Consider the following 15,232-nt stretch of genomic DNA (forward strand, 5'->3'; position numbering starts at 1 on the left):
CAGCTATGGCGTTGCTGGGGTTCAAACTCACAACATTCTGTTGGGGTGAGGGCTTAGTCCACCGCACCACTCAGGAACCCATGAAGCAACTCACATTTTGTGTCTACAAATGTTTAATACACTGGAGAAAATATTTGTTGTTTTATCTTTAAAGCATGGCATCATCAAGTAATTAAATTTAATGTTATATTTTGCTGTTCGGCTTTTGCTTGTGAATTTTTTCATCATGAACAAAGATTAGCAATTTCTAAATCTAACGTTTAATGTCTCACAGTCACCACGGAAAAGGTAAGAAGGAATAAAACAGTGTTTTTAATAAATGCTTCTCATTTTTATTATCATTGAAATGATTTAAGTGTTAGATTTTGTTGTCCTGTTTGATCTTGTCTTTATGGGTCAGTATTTTCTCTTTTGGTTGAAAAAAATTCTCCATGCATCTTGGCGTATTCCCTCTGACGTCTGTCTGCACTTCCTTATGCCTTTTGATGCACAGTGACATTCGAATCTGCAGATATTTGCTTTAAAATATCGGATAGGTGTTTAGATGATGTATTTCCTCCAAGGAAAGTAGAACACTGAGGTGACTCTGGGTTACTGTGCTAAAATCTGTGATGTATGCAGCCCTAATACACACAGATGAGACACACACACCTACAAATACAGGTGGAACAGAGATGAGCGCACACTTGTTTTCACACTGAGTCTGTTTACAGTCTCTCACGCAGTTTCACACTCTCAGCATCCACTGTGCTCAGTACCGGCAGCAGTGTGTGTGTGTGTGCGCATGTGTGTGTGTGTGCAGGGTAGCTCTGCATGCCTTAGAAAACAAACGTACACACGCCATGAATATTAATGGTGACACACACACACACACACACACACACACACACACACACACACACACTCATCCATTTACAGACACACACTGTATGAAAGCACATATTTTGATTTTGTAATAAACACAGGCAGGCGTGTGTGCGGGTTCATGCTTGTTATGGCGACGCAGCAGGAGAGCAGATTTCAATTAAACATGCCTGAGGACACAAAGCATCTCCGGCTACCCGCGACTAATCCGCAGCACACGGAGACTGCGGGATCAGTGCCAGCCCTGTGTCACTGCACACACTGTATTTATACTGAAGCTTTTGTGTGTGTGTGTGTGTGTGTGTGTGTGTGTGTGTGTATGTGCACGTCTGTGAGTGCCATACATATATACATGTTTGATGTCCTCCACTGAGCACAGTCTACATTCTTCACTGTGCAGGCTGTATGGAGGCTCTTCCTTTAAAGGAATGCGCCACCTAACTAATCTTTATCTGCCGTGTCCTGTGCTGTTGATTAACATGGACAAATCCAACGTATCTTCCTGCACTTAGAAAAGAACAGAAAAACCCTTTGACTTGAACGTTGCTTACAGTAGGAGCTTTTGGGCAGCTGCTGAATGCAAGTGTGAAAGACTTCTCTACATAATGCAAATTCAGAACCACTGCTGTTACACTGTAACAACACAGGTCGAACACTGCGTTTTCATGTTGATGTTGATAAAAACACCATTTTATGCCTCACGTGACCAACGACAGCATGAAGCAATGCAAATGTTGACAGCATTACTGGCTAAAATGAATGGTTATTAGTAGAGAGCTTAAGCAATGTAGCCTGTTTATTTAAGGTGGAAAAAAGCCATGATTAATAAAGCCATTTTAATAAACAGATATCCAAACTCATTACAGCATCTGTTTACTTGTTCATATATTCAATTAAGGCATGTTTTCTTTTTTTACATGGACTTGGCTTAGGTTGGACCATAGGAAAAAACAATGCTTTGCAGCCGTGACACTTTGGCCCAATCCCATTTCTTATTTTTACCCCTACCCCTTGTATTCGAGTGCTGCCTTGCCCCTTAGACCTGAGTTACAGTCGTTGGAATCATCCCCTATGAAACTGGACCCTCAAATAAATAAGAGCATTACTTCATTAACAGGCTACTAGCGTTGCTCTGTAGGCGACCCTGCCAGTCTGCAGTGATAGCAGAGGAGGGTAAAGTTCAGCAACTTCACTGCTGGGCTTTAGTTACATTAGGGCATCACATGTCTTCAAAGGGGGGAGGGGGGGGGCAATTATTTGTTATCGCTCACTCCTAAGTCTTCAGTGACCTGAAGCTGAAGTCAGCTATTCACAGCTTCTTGTTTGAATTTTCCTGTTCCACCTTAAATGGAATTAATGGTAATTTAGCTAGCTAGCTACCGACACATTAGCATACTGTTAGCGTTTTTTTATGCTTGTTATTTAGAAAAGGACCATAATACATTGAAATGACATTAAACTAAGATAATACAATGTTTATTGTAATTTTTTAACAGAGAAAATTCTCACATTTGTGGGTTTCTTTGGTCGCTCGCGCAGCCACCTTGTCGGTATTCAGTTTTTTTCTTGTAACACTCTGTTTGGAATGTCCCTCTGAAAAACCTTCGTTTGGAGGGACATGTAGCTCTAACACTTGACCCTACCCCTCTATCTCAACAAAACACCCTACCCTAAGTGTGAAAGGGCTAAATGCTAGGGGCAAGGGGTGAAATGGGATTGGGCCTATGTGTCATTGTTTATTTATACAAATATAAAATATTTTCTCTTTGGAATTTGTTAAAATGTGATGAAATTAAAACTGGATATTGTTAAAATTGGGATGAAATATACTTGGTTGAAGGCGATGCACTCTGAGTGGGCACCCAAGTATAGTCTAGACGTGGGAAACACTGACTTACGTTCTTGTAAACTTTCAAACACTGGAGCAACATAGCAACATACACTCACTTTGCCTAATCTTTCGGTATCTGTGGTAATCAGGCAGGAGTAAGAACTCTGTCCCAGCAGTTCTGTTACTCTCAGTGCTGCTCTTCCATGTTGTGCTCAGAGGGCCTGAGCTTTGTAAGTGTCTCCAGTACATGAGGACAAGGTCACATTAGCAGTAGATCACATTTATTGCCGTTATTGTGAATAAATGGTACCTTGCTTACACACCCGGGCTCTGTGGGATGTTGCCATAGTAACACACAATGATTCAATTCAATTACAGTTCAATGATTTCAGCAATTGAAATGATTCAGTACATCATTAAGTCTCAGCATCAGGTTTAAAGCATATATATTTAACCCTTGATGTGTTTGTTACTCAGTGGTCTGGTGGACCCACCGCATTGTTTTTTAAATCAATACAGCCATAACAATTTATGTAAAAATACCAGATGTTTAAAATATCACAAGTGTCCAGCGTAGGGTTCTCCTTTAGCAGCTGTAGCCAGTCAGCAGCCTGTCCATGTTGTCCACCCTCACACACACGCACACACACACACACACACACACACACACACACACACACACACTAACAGCAGGCCATGTAGGAGAACAGAGTGAAGGACACAGCACCTCCACACTTTTATTCCCCAGGGTTCAGCCCAACACCACGTGTGTAATATAAATGTGTGGGGGGTGAACAGTGTGAAGACACTGAAAATGTGTTATTTTATAGGTTCTTCACAGAAAATGAGCAAAGACCAAGGAATCTGAGGTTAAAATAATAATAAATCGCATCATTTTTCTTTTGGTAAACACTGAAAATGGGTCCCACAAACCCCAACATCACACAAGGGTTAAGAGAACATCACACAGAAGTGCCAACAACTAAATATAATATCACATTTTTCTCTCTCTTTCACTCTTTGACTTCGGGACAGCTTTATTTTCAAGAGACTTGCTTTCAGTTTAATAAGGAAATCTGCAAAGATAATTTTCCACACTTCAAGTTCAGTCTTAGAAAGTTGTTTTTGTATTTTCTGCTTCTCACGATCCCATCAAAGAAATTCCAGACACATTCAGTGATATTGAGGTCTGGACTCTGGGGTGAGGTCTGGGGTGGTCATTATGTATCTGGTCTCCTCAGAAGCATCTCCTGAAATATGAATAATTTGTAGTTAATAACCATTTTGACTGGAAATTAAATAAATAAGAGTAAGTCTCTAAATTTTGTGTGGTACTGTGCAAATGTGACTGAAGCAAATATTTACACAGTCATGGGATACAAACAATAAAAAGCAAAAAAAAAGAAATAGAATGCATTCTTACATCCATAATAATAACCCATCCATTTTACTCTAATGAATGTTTGATGTATTTTATTCATTTTTGCACTCTCTGTGTGTGTGTGTGTGTGTGTGTGTGTGTGTGTGTGTGTCCCCTCAGGCTGTGTTTCTGAGGTCTTTCCCCACTGTGTGTTGTGAGCTGTTGAAAGTGTTTAGTGTGCGGGAGGTGGCAAACCTGGCGCGAGACACACTCAGCAGCCTGCCTGCAAACACGCACACAGAGTGCCCCCTGCAGGCCGTCAAGCTGCAGTGCATGGCCAAGACTGTGGAGAGCCCACTCTACACCAATGCAGGTGCGCATTCCAAATAACATTATATTATCTCTGCTCTCAGACTGAATCAGTGTACAGGATGAGGTTATTGTTTGCTCTTAGGCATGTAATTTGTGTATTTCAGTGATTACTGGAATATTACATTAGTAGGACAGACTGTGAAGTAAAGTCTGTGTGTGTGTGTTTGTTTGCAGAGTCGCGGTGTGTGTTGCTGCCTGTGGTTCTCCATCTTCTCCGCACATACCTGCAGGAGCAGAAGGAGCTGGTTCTGTGTGCTAATATCCTCACCAGCATGCTGTCACTGGTCCACAAAGACCCCAACACTGTAAGTGTTCCAGCTTCAAACGCTTTTCTCTGCAATGGCTCACGTTACTGTATTTAACAGGGACAGTACACTGCAAACAAATAGTAAATTGGCAAGTGAAATCTTGATTCTCACTGATTTATCTAATATTTCCTGTTATGAGATTGTTGTTATAATATCATTCCACTAATATTGAGCATGTTTTAAAAAAACATTATTTACTAAATTTTCTTCTCCCCCCCAAATACAGTCATATGCAAAAGTTTGAGCACCCTTGGTTAAATGACACATTTTGTTGATTTTGTAAGTGAAAATAAGTTGAGGGTTCCTATCGCTATAAATTTTAGTGCACAATTTCAATTTCAGTTTTTAGCATATTGGGGCAAAATAAAACATAAATTTTAAACTTTTTTTTTTGTGTGTTTATTTTAAATTTATTTATTTTTTACTTAAACAGTAATTATGCATTACAATGTGCAGAAGTGTGTTCTCAGTACAGGATATGTTAACTGATTTTCATTTGGCTTAGATTTTGTGATTTGACAGGGGGTGTCCAAACCTTTGAATATGACCAGATAGTTGATCAGCACAGAAATATTGCTGTTTGAAGTTTGCTTGTAAGTTTTGCACTGAAGCTTTGAGGCTAATGTAGCTAACAAGTAATGGAAGCTTAACCCTACCAGTTAGCTTTGTGCACACTGCATGCCTCAGTCTTCACACACATACTGTAAAATAAACAGTCAAGGACAGTCAAAATTCAGGCCTACTGAAAGCTGCTAGTACTGTTTTCATTTATGAGGTACTTTTTCATACAGTGTCAGAAAACACGTTAACAAGCCTCTTTTCAGATTACTTGATGTAATTGCACAATGCTAATCAAGCCTCCATTACTTGTTAGCAAAGAATCTATGCCTAATTAGAACTTGGTGAGTTACTGATGTTCTCTTGTGTTCTCTTTGTGTGTGTGTGTGTGTGTGTGTGTGTGTGTGTGTGTAGGACTGTGTTGTGTCTGAGGAAGTGAATGTAATCATGGACAGTCTGTCTGGAGTGTTACTGAGGACTATACTGGAGGTCACTAATCGACCCCAGCCAGCGGCCACCTCACTGCGTCTGCAGTATCAGGACGTCACCGTGAGTGACCTCATATACCACACACTTCAGGCAGTAGCTTAAAGATACTCTTTAAGCCCAGATCTAGACAATGAAGCATTTCAGTTGGAGTCATCCAGAGTGCTTTGATGTGAAATGGTTCACTGTAGAGAAAATTACCAGCCTTTTTCTTAACAGTGGTGTTGATAGGAACCAGAGGTCACAATGTCTACAACACAAATATAACAATTTCATTTACCATCCAAAATGACCACTGAACCTATGTGTGTCTTCTGAGTTTTAAATACAATACTGATCATGGAAAAATGGTGCGAAATAAATAAGTAAGTACCTTTTTGGGAGATTGTTTTGACTTATAAAGTGTCCTGTATGTGTCTCTCGACCCTGTGAGGGAGCTTTCAGAGGCATTAAGCTCTTCAGAAGTCCGGTTCCTATCACCACCACTGTGAACAATTCTGATAAGTTTCTCTATAGCGGCACATTTCACATCAAATTGCTCTGAATGACTTTGTTTATACCTTAATGATTTAATTATACCTCTTTATGAAAAATTGTGTTTCCTAACTAAAAGTTAACTAAAAGTAAAAGCAGTTTTCAGTTATTCATTTTTGTTTCTGAAGCATTTCTACAGTGTGTTTAGAAGCAGTTTTTGTGTGTAGGGTGAATTCGTGGCCTGTTTGCTCACTCTGCTGAGGCAGTTGAGTGATAAGGACTACCAGCAGCTCCTGAGCCGCTTCCCCGGTAAAGACGAGCTGGCGGTAAGTTTATTGAATCCCCTCTGACCCACTCACACGAAACAGAATCCTATAGAGAGTCCTGTTTGTTCTGCCCTACTTCAGTCACTTGTACCAATGATGGCAACAGTGATAAATCAGACAATCAATTGATCAAACCACAATCTGTTTTTACAACATTGAAATGAGTAAAAACATAAATATTATTTTTATGTGTGTGTGTTTCAAAAGCATGAACTGTTTTTCTGACAGCTCTTGAACTTTGCTGTGCTCTCTTCTTCTTCTGTTCCAGAATTTTCTCCTGCAGCTGTTCACTGTCTTCAGAATTCTCATCCGGCCAGACATGTTCCCTAAAGACTGGACAGTCATGAGATTGGTCACTAATAAGTAAGTTCAGTAGGCCAAAGGGCTTTTGAAGTCCAGTCCTTGAGGACCAAAGCACTGCATACTTAAGTGGATTTCCTGCTTTAGCATATCAGAAAGAGCTGAATATGAATCAGGCCTGTAGGAACAAATGCTAAATGAAACAGGTTTAGGAGAAGTTTATTATATGGTGTGGGCTGTATTGTGCTGTAATCTGCAGACTATAGAATATGTTGAATATGTTGATAACTGTGTTTTTCCCACTTGTTTCCAGTGTGATCATCACCACGGTCCTCTATCTCTCTGACACGCTGCGCAACAACTTCCTTAATGAGAAATTTGACTTCAAGGTATGAGAAAATTGCATTTGTGTGCGTTGGCGATGCATCTGTCTGTGTTTGTGTGCATTTCAACCATATTTGTCTCATCTTTCTTCTTCTCCCTGAAAGCAGCCAGGCTGTTCCTTTCCTTTAATTTCTAAAACCTCATGTCTGTCACGATCCCTATGAATTATATTGAAATATGTTGTTGTATGTTGGCTAAAGATTGACAGTTCAGTGGCTGATTCTCATTTCTTTACAGCCAAATTAGCCAAATTATCACTGGAGCATTACCAGTACTTTCTATTAGCCATAGACACAACAGAAATAACATTACTTCCTCTTTTTTGTCAATGTTTATTAAATTTACCTTTATGTTAAAAAATTACACATTGAAAAAAATGATATAATTTAAAACTCTACAAACTCACCCACCCCACCCCGCCCACTCTTACCTGAGCAGTGCTCATTGGAGGTCTGCATGGGCATGCAATTGTAGCCCAATCTGAACCTGCTTGAATGCACGAGACTGAAGTTTCTTATTTATCCGCTTCTTATTCAAAAATTTCATCCACCTCAAATGGTGCAGCAGTTACATTCTGGCAGTGCCGTTTAAGGAGGAATGGAACATGAAGCTAACTTCAGCTTCAGTGCACTAATAGAGATGGATAATCGCAGACGCAGCTTTACAGTGCTTTGTTTTGTTGAGTTAAACTGGTGTTTTGCTCATCTGTAATACGCTGTCAGTACTGATTATGGAACACTTGTCCTCTCATAAATTGTTAAAATGTTCCTCTACTCGCTACTGCAGCTACTTTCAGGAATGCTTAACACACTTCGGGTGAGCTTGGATAGCAAAATGGAAAGAATTCCTACCTCTGCGTGAGAGAGAGAAAGAGAGTGAGGGAGAGAGAGAGAGAGAGGGAAGGAGAAAAGGCATGCAAGTGTGCAAGATTTACAAGTCTATGTCACAAAAAATCAGTCATTAGTAAACAGACACGAGCCCAACGCTGCATGTAAAAAAAACATCCCAAGCCCGACCCGAAACCCAATATTTTGTTGGGCCTTGACAGACTCAAATCAGATAGCAGCCCTCTAGTGCTTATACAATAAGATCAAGTATACAATAAGAACTAGTATAGTATACAGGTGAGAAAAGTATAAAAGGTTCAATAAAAAATAGTTAGATTATTAATAATTCAATCACTCCGAAATCTTCTGTCCTGGATTGGAAATATGTAAAACCTTAGGTTTTTTCTTTATATTAAACATTATTTTTTCAGGGGGTGTTGAATGACACTCCCTTTATCCAAAGGCCAGGGGGTGATTTCCACATAATAGTAATACAATGCTAGTAAATCTTGATAAAAGGTTTTATGTTCTTGTGACCATCATTTGCTCTTTGGGCCAAACATGCATTTGAAGTTCTTAAATGAAAAATCAGTTGCCCTTTTAAAAAACATGACTCAAATAAAGTGCTCCATCAGAAGTAAGAGGGAACTGGCAGTTTAGCACAACGAGTCATGCGTAATAATTGTACAGCATTTTAATACATGCAGCATTCAAATACAGTGCAAGTGAACTTATCTGACTTATATTACTTACTTCATAAAACTGCAACACAGATCGGCCAAAATAAAAATAATAAAGTGACTGAATATCAGTCACAAAAACCTGGTCATGCATTCCTAATGTCAATATGTTTCACAATATAAAGAGAATATATTGCAACATATTTTCAATATAACACTTATGTATGGCACTGATAGGGAACTTGATATTAGCCGTCCACCCTTCATTTGACCATGTCAACAGTGTGGACAGTGGCATTTAGATATTCAGTCATTGGGCACCCCTGATCAAATGACACATTTTGTTGTTTTTCTAAGTGTAAATAAGTTAACACAGAACTTTATTTATTTTATTTGCTGAATTTAACAAAAAATAAATCAACGTGTGGTCTGTGCAAAAGTTATGGCTCATTTTCGATTTTATATTTCATTTTTTCTAATATGTTAAGCTTAGCAAATAAATAGAAACTGTACTCTAAAATATACAAAAAAGTGCCATATTTAAGCGTGTTCCCTCTAGAGGACGTGTTAAATTATTTTCACTTCTTTTCACTTAAATTAACAAAATATGTAATTTGACCAGGGGTGCTTTGGCAGACTTTTTGCAAACTTTTGCAGAAGTTGATATATAGTCCTGTTATACTTTCTCTTTCAGGTGTGGGAGTCCTATTTTTATCTTTCGATAATATTCATTATTCAGCCGTGCCTCCAGCTTGAGATGTTCCCTCCGTCCAAAAGGAAGAAAGTGCTGGAAAAGTGAGCAGCTTCCATTTTTCTACACAGTCAGAAAGCCCATAGAGAACTGTTGGAAAAGGTTTCAGATTGTCATGCACTGTGTGCAGCGTCTAAGATGGTAGTAATGAATGAGCATAGGCTCCTCTTAAGAATTGCAGTCTTGTCTTAGTTTCTTGAATCTGTCTAACTTTGTCTAATTACTAGTTTTACTATAACAGTGATTGCGTAACAGGAATAGGAATGTATCTCAGCCCTTGCCGATGTCCAGTTTATTGCTGTTTTTATTACTATGAAGGTATGGAGACATGCGGGTGATGATCGGCTGTGAAATCTTCAGCATGTGGCAGAATCTGGGTGAGCCTAACACACACTCAGGCATGTGCCCAGATAGACCCTAAAGGGGGTAGAGCGCCCGCCCTTTTGCCCTCAGACTGTACAAGTGCCCTCCTGGTCAGCATGTATAATAATTGTGTTTATTATATGTCCTTCAAGATCCAGGCTGCAAGTTGAGCCTCAGGCTGTGTCTCAGTTCTCTCAATCAGTACATAGTGGATATGAATTAGGGCACTGGCTAGATCCCTGGTACCAGGAACAGTGAGTGTGTTCTTGAAGAATTGTGATGTAATTTTTCAGCCATATTGCCCAGCTCTACCAGGAGTTGTGCACCACTAATTCTAACTACTGAACTAGACGGGAAACTCATATGTAAGTTGTGTAGATATGAGAGTGAGGAACTGAAGTGTGAAGACATATCACACAAGTCTCCTCACTGGCTCATCTTTTATCATAAAATCATTAAAAATCATTAAAAATGGCACAGAAATACGATACGAACAGCCAGACATTTGTATAGTGAAATTAGTTCCTGACTAGTACAGATGTTAAAATGCCTTGTTCACTCTTGGTTCTCCAGGAGATTATAAAGTGAATCTGATCCCTTCACTGATTGGTCCGTTCCTGGAGGTCACTCTTGTGCCACAGCCGGACCTGAGGAACGTCCTCATCCCCGTCTTCCATGACATGATGGACAGTGAGGAACGCCGCAGCGGCAACTTCAAACAGGTGATGACATCACTCAGACATCAGGCTGGCAAAACAAACCATGCCGTAGGCATCCCATCAGACTCAAAAAACATTCCAAAAACAACTGAAGCCAAAGAAATCTGATATGTGCATCATGTACATCATGTAACAAAACAGTCTGTAATGCTGAACAGTAGCCTAAAATCACATTTGACCTAAAACCACACTTGTCTAAGTGACAATATTCCTATGTAATGACTGAAGTAGAGGTAGAAGTACCTATAAAAAAATAAACAACTTGATTAAAACAGTATGAGGTCAAAAAACTCCTGGAGTACAGATCTCCTCAAAAAACTCCAGTGGAAATTCTTAGTACATCCAGTGTCAATCAGCACTGGAACTGAGGTTTGTACCATTCTTCTCTTTTTGTGATCCTCTAAATTCAGAAGCTTCAATAGGAGAGATATGAGCAACAGTAAAGCAGTCCATCTGCTAAACGTACAGAACAGAATGAAATTACACATGAAAAAGTACTTAAGAGCTAAGTGTGAACAGAGAAACCGATTTCGCACATAAAAAGGTATCCTGAACTCCACTTTTACTAGCAGGGCAGCACTTTAACACCTACTTACGTGCTCCAATCTGTTCACTTAGCTTGAACATTTATGGAGGATTATGTGCATGCAGTTTTTCTGACTTTGGTGTTTAGTTTTGATGTTTGGTGTAGAAGCACCACTGAGTTGTGCACTGGTCTCTTGGTCTTCAGGTGGAGGCAAAGCTGATTGACAAACTGGAGAGCCTGATGTCAGAGGGCAAAGGAGACGAGACCTACAAAGAGCTCTTCAACAACATGTGAGTGTTTCTGCAGGGTTGTTTGGTATGAACATGGCCAGTGCAGTCGTTTGTATGTAATAATCTCATGTACTAAAGTCTTGTTTTTCTGTTCGTTTTCTGGGTCAGAATTCCTCTGTTTGGCCCATACCCAAGGTAAGAGACACCACAATAATACATCATCACTACATGATCACTATATGCTGTTAGTAGTAACACATACTGTGTGGCAGAGGGTCAGTCACCTGTATGCTCATTTTAAAGGCAGCTAAAACATTTTTAGAGTTTAACCATCTTTAGTTTTGTGTTTATTTTTGTCTTAAAGGGCCTGATTAAGGCTACGAAAGATTAGACTAGAAAGAATTATCAAAGGTGATTAACCATTGGCTCTCCAATTTAGTCCAAGGCTAGATTTAATGCATGTCACAGAAACACAAAAGTGTTTGTTTCATTGTTCTTTGTTTAATCTTTTTTGTTTATTAATTTTTTTGTATACTTTGCTATGTGAATATTATATTTTATGTCTTTGATTTATGTAATATTTGTGGTAAAATCTACATTTACTTTTTATTAAATCTAATGTGTTTCTTTGGTCTATGTCTACCAAACATGCACCAAAATCTGCTGTTTTAGTACACACATGATATGCCAATATTATTATTATTATTATTATTATTATTATTATTATTATTGTTGTTGTTGTTGTTGTTGTTGTTGTTGTTGTTATTAATACTGGCTGGCATAGAATCTGACACATAACTTGTTGAGTCACTGAGTGTGAGTCAGCATTGTTCAGCTATTGTCTATGAGAGATTATGAGAACCTGTCGAATGTCCCACTGGCAAGCTTCAGGATGCTTTGCAGTGCGAATAGCTGGAATTAATTTGGCTGGAATAACTCTTGCTCTTTTTCTGTTTCTGTTTGTGTGCTGTAGCCTGCTGAAGAAGATTGAGAGAGAAACCTGGAGAGAGAGTGGAGTCTCTCATATCGCCACTGTCACACGCCTTATGGAGAGACTGCTGGATTACAGGTGAGAATGTGCTGCTATCTGATGCACACATACACAGCTATCCCTATCAAGCTGAGCGTCTCACTGGAGATCCATTCTGAGAATTTGATGATGGTCCCTTGTTTAAATCTGCCTCCAGAGGAGTTGCGTGCATTCATTGTGTAGAATCAGAGCTGCTGTATTTTCTATCACTGTTTAAAAGATGCACGAGGCTTCCTTTACTGTAGGATGCACTGTTACTTCTTCCGATTGATCACACAAGCTCATTTAGAGCACAGCACAGAGCTTATAACTGTTTCGTTTAATCAGAGTGGCAATAAAACATGACTGATGTGTGACTTATATCCATATTCATGCATTTTCTTGTTTATAAAGATAGTTTGTGAGACAAATTAGACAAAAATCTACAAATTTGCAAGTTACATTGCGTTCTTTACATATCACATACATGTAGTACTGAAAAATCATGTAATTAATGGAGAAAGGTTAAACATACACGCACCTTCACACACACCCTCACAAAGACTGCCTGATTCATACTCTCTTTATTTTGTTCAGGGATTGTATGAAGATTGGAGAGGTCGATGGGAAGAAAATTGGCTGTACTGTTAATCTGCTGGTAATTCAAAGAATCAAAGTAGCGCTTTCAGATTCATTAGCATTATTTTCTTTGCTGGTGTTGTTAAAGAAGTTTTCTCTGCTTCCTTCTGCTGTTTAGAATTTCTATAAGACGGAGCTGAATAAAGAGGAGATGTACATTCGCTACATCCACAAACTCTATGAGCTCCACTTGAAGGCCCAGAATTTTACAGGTACCTGAGCACTGAATTATCATATAACAGAATTAAACGGCTGGATACTTTCAGTTCAGAATCAGTATACAATTATACAGCCAAACACTGAATTATCAGTACAGAATTACACAGCTGTATACTTTCAGTACAGAATCAGTATACAATTATACAGCCAAACACTGAATTATCAGTACAGAATTACACAGCTGTATACTTTCAGTACAGAATCAGTATACAATTATACAGCCAAACACTGAATTATCAGTACAGAATTACACAGCTGTATACTTTCAGTACAGAATCAGTATACAATTATACAGCCAAACACTGAATTATCAGTACAGAATTACACAGCTGTATACTTTCAGTACAGAATCAGTATACAATTATACAGCCAAACACTGAATTATCAGTACAGAATTACACAGCTGTATACTTTCAGTACAGAATCAGTATACAATTATACAGCTAAACACTGAATTATCAGTACAGAATTATACAGCTGAACACTTTCAGTACAGAATTACACAGCTGAACACTTTCAGTACAGAATCACACAGCTGAACACTTTCAGTACAGAATTACACAGCTGAACACTTTCAGTACAGAATCACACAGCTGAACACTTTCAGTACAGAATCACACAGCTGAACACTTTCAGTACAGAATTACACAGCTGAACACTTTCAGTACAGAATCACACAGCTAGCTGAATACTTTCAAAGTTTGCTTTCCAAATAATCATGAAGCATTTAAATAATGTAAAGGACAGCTGATATTTTCAAATCCTGCAATTAAAGATGAAAATATGGAAAACTTTTCTTATGACAGCAAGTAAATATATATCACAATGATTGAATATGAAGTAACAGGATGAATAAAGAATTATTTAGTAATTCTTCTGTATTATTCTATAAAGTAATCAATAACTACTATAAAACTGGTATGTAAGTTATGTAGCTATGAGCCACAAAGTGTGGCCCCCATACAGGGCCTTAAGTTTCATATAACCAACTATTATTATTCCCAGCATTTGAAAATAGAACGCTGTGCATTTATTTCTCTCTGTTAACTTTAGCTTCAGTGACTTGACTTTGCCCTGCGGCCATACTGTCAAGAGCTGACTTGTGTGCAGTTCTGGGTTTCAGTTTGTGTGTTAATAAAACATGTGTAATTTAGTGTGTAATATATTTTGTGTGTGTGTGTGTTATTTCTGAACTTGTTCAAGAAATGATGCAACAGCGTGTAACTTCTGTAACAGTCTATAACTGACTGTTTCTCTGTGTGTGTGTGTGTGTGTGTCAGAGGCGGCCTACACTCTGCTGCTGTATGATGAGCTGCTGGAGTGGACGGAGCGTCCACTGAGGGAGTTTCTGACCTACCCCATGCAGAGCGAGTGGCAGAGGAAAGAGTGTCTGCATCTCACCATCATCCACAACTTCGACAGAGGCAAAGTCAGTTCAATCTCAGTTCTCACTCTCTCTCACTCTCTCTCTTTCTCTCTCACTCGCTCTGATTTATTTTCTCATTCTCTTTCACCTTCTCTCTGCCTCCACATCCTCTACAGGGCACAATATTATTTTTGCTTACCTTTTTTTAGCATTTTAGCAATACAGGCTGAACTCGAAACACTATCATGATTAAAACAACAAAAACAAGTAAAAGTTAATTTAAATGTCAGCTTCATCATTAAAGTATGTTATGTAAATATTTATTTAAAGAGAACTGATGAATATGAAAATAAACCACTAAGAATGCTGGGGAATGCCACCTTAGATCCTGCATTGTTTGTATTAGTTAAGGTTTAGTTTGTGCTGTTGTTCTGAATTTGACAGTTGAGAACTGACAATCATATTTGACACCTGATGATCATATCAGTCAGTAAAGTTGTTCAGATTATCAGATTATTTCAGCCGATATCATCAGTTAGCAGCACTTTTATCTCATCAAAATCAATTTTGGTATCAGTAACAACACTTTCAGTCCAATCCTCCACTTTACCTTTTTCCCTCCAGCAGCTCAGACTTTTTT

At 38.7% G+C, this 15,232-nt stretch overlaps 1 protein-coding gene across 1 annotated transcript in view; it reads left to right on the forward strand.

Annotated features, from left to right (window-relative positions):
- Positions 1-15,232, forward strand: part of dock4 (dedicator of cytokinesis 4) — a 104,738-nt gene that overhangs the window by 69,604 nt on the left and 19,902 nt on the right. Inside the window, exons 23-37 of the mRNA XM_036568283.1 lie at positions 4,236-4,428; positions 4,602-4,732; positions 5,708-5,842; positions 6,481-6,579; positions 6,848-6,942; positions 7,193-7,268; positions 9,465-9,565; positions 9,840-9,898; positions 10,458-10,606; positions 11,334-11,419; positions 11,528-11,554; positions 12,333-12,428; positions 12,966-13,026; positions 13,126-13,219; positions 14,507-14,655. Of these exons, the coding sequence (XP_036424176.1) occupies positions 4,236-4,428; positions 4,602-4,732; positions 5,708-5,842; positions 6,481-6,579; positions 6,848-6,942; positions 7,193-7,268; positions 9,465-9,565; positions 9,840-9,898; positions 10,458-10,606; positions 11,334-11,419; positions 11,528-11,554; positions 12,333-12,428; positions 12,966-13,026; positions 13,126-13,219; positions 14,507-14,655 (1,551 nt within the window). The remainder of the gene's footprint in view (positions 1-4,235; positions 4,429-4,601; positions 4,733-5,707; positions 5,843-6,480; positions 6,580-6,847; positions 6,943-7,192; positions 7,269-9,464; positions 9,566-9,839; positions 9,899-10,457; positions 10,607-11,333; positions 11,420-11,527; positions 11,555-12,332; positions 12,429-12,965; positions 13,027-13,125; positions 13,220-14,506; positions 14,656-15,232) is intronic.

Source organism: Colossoma macropomum, unplaced genomic scaffold (assembly GCF_904425465.1).
Source record: "Colossoma macropomum unplaced genomic scaffold, Colossoma_macropomum, whole genome shotgun sequence".
Taxonomy (NCBI): domain Eukaryota; kingdom Metazoa; phylum Chordata; class Actinopteri; order Characiformes; family Serrasalmidae; genus Colossoma; species Colossoma macropomum.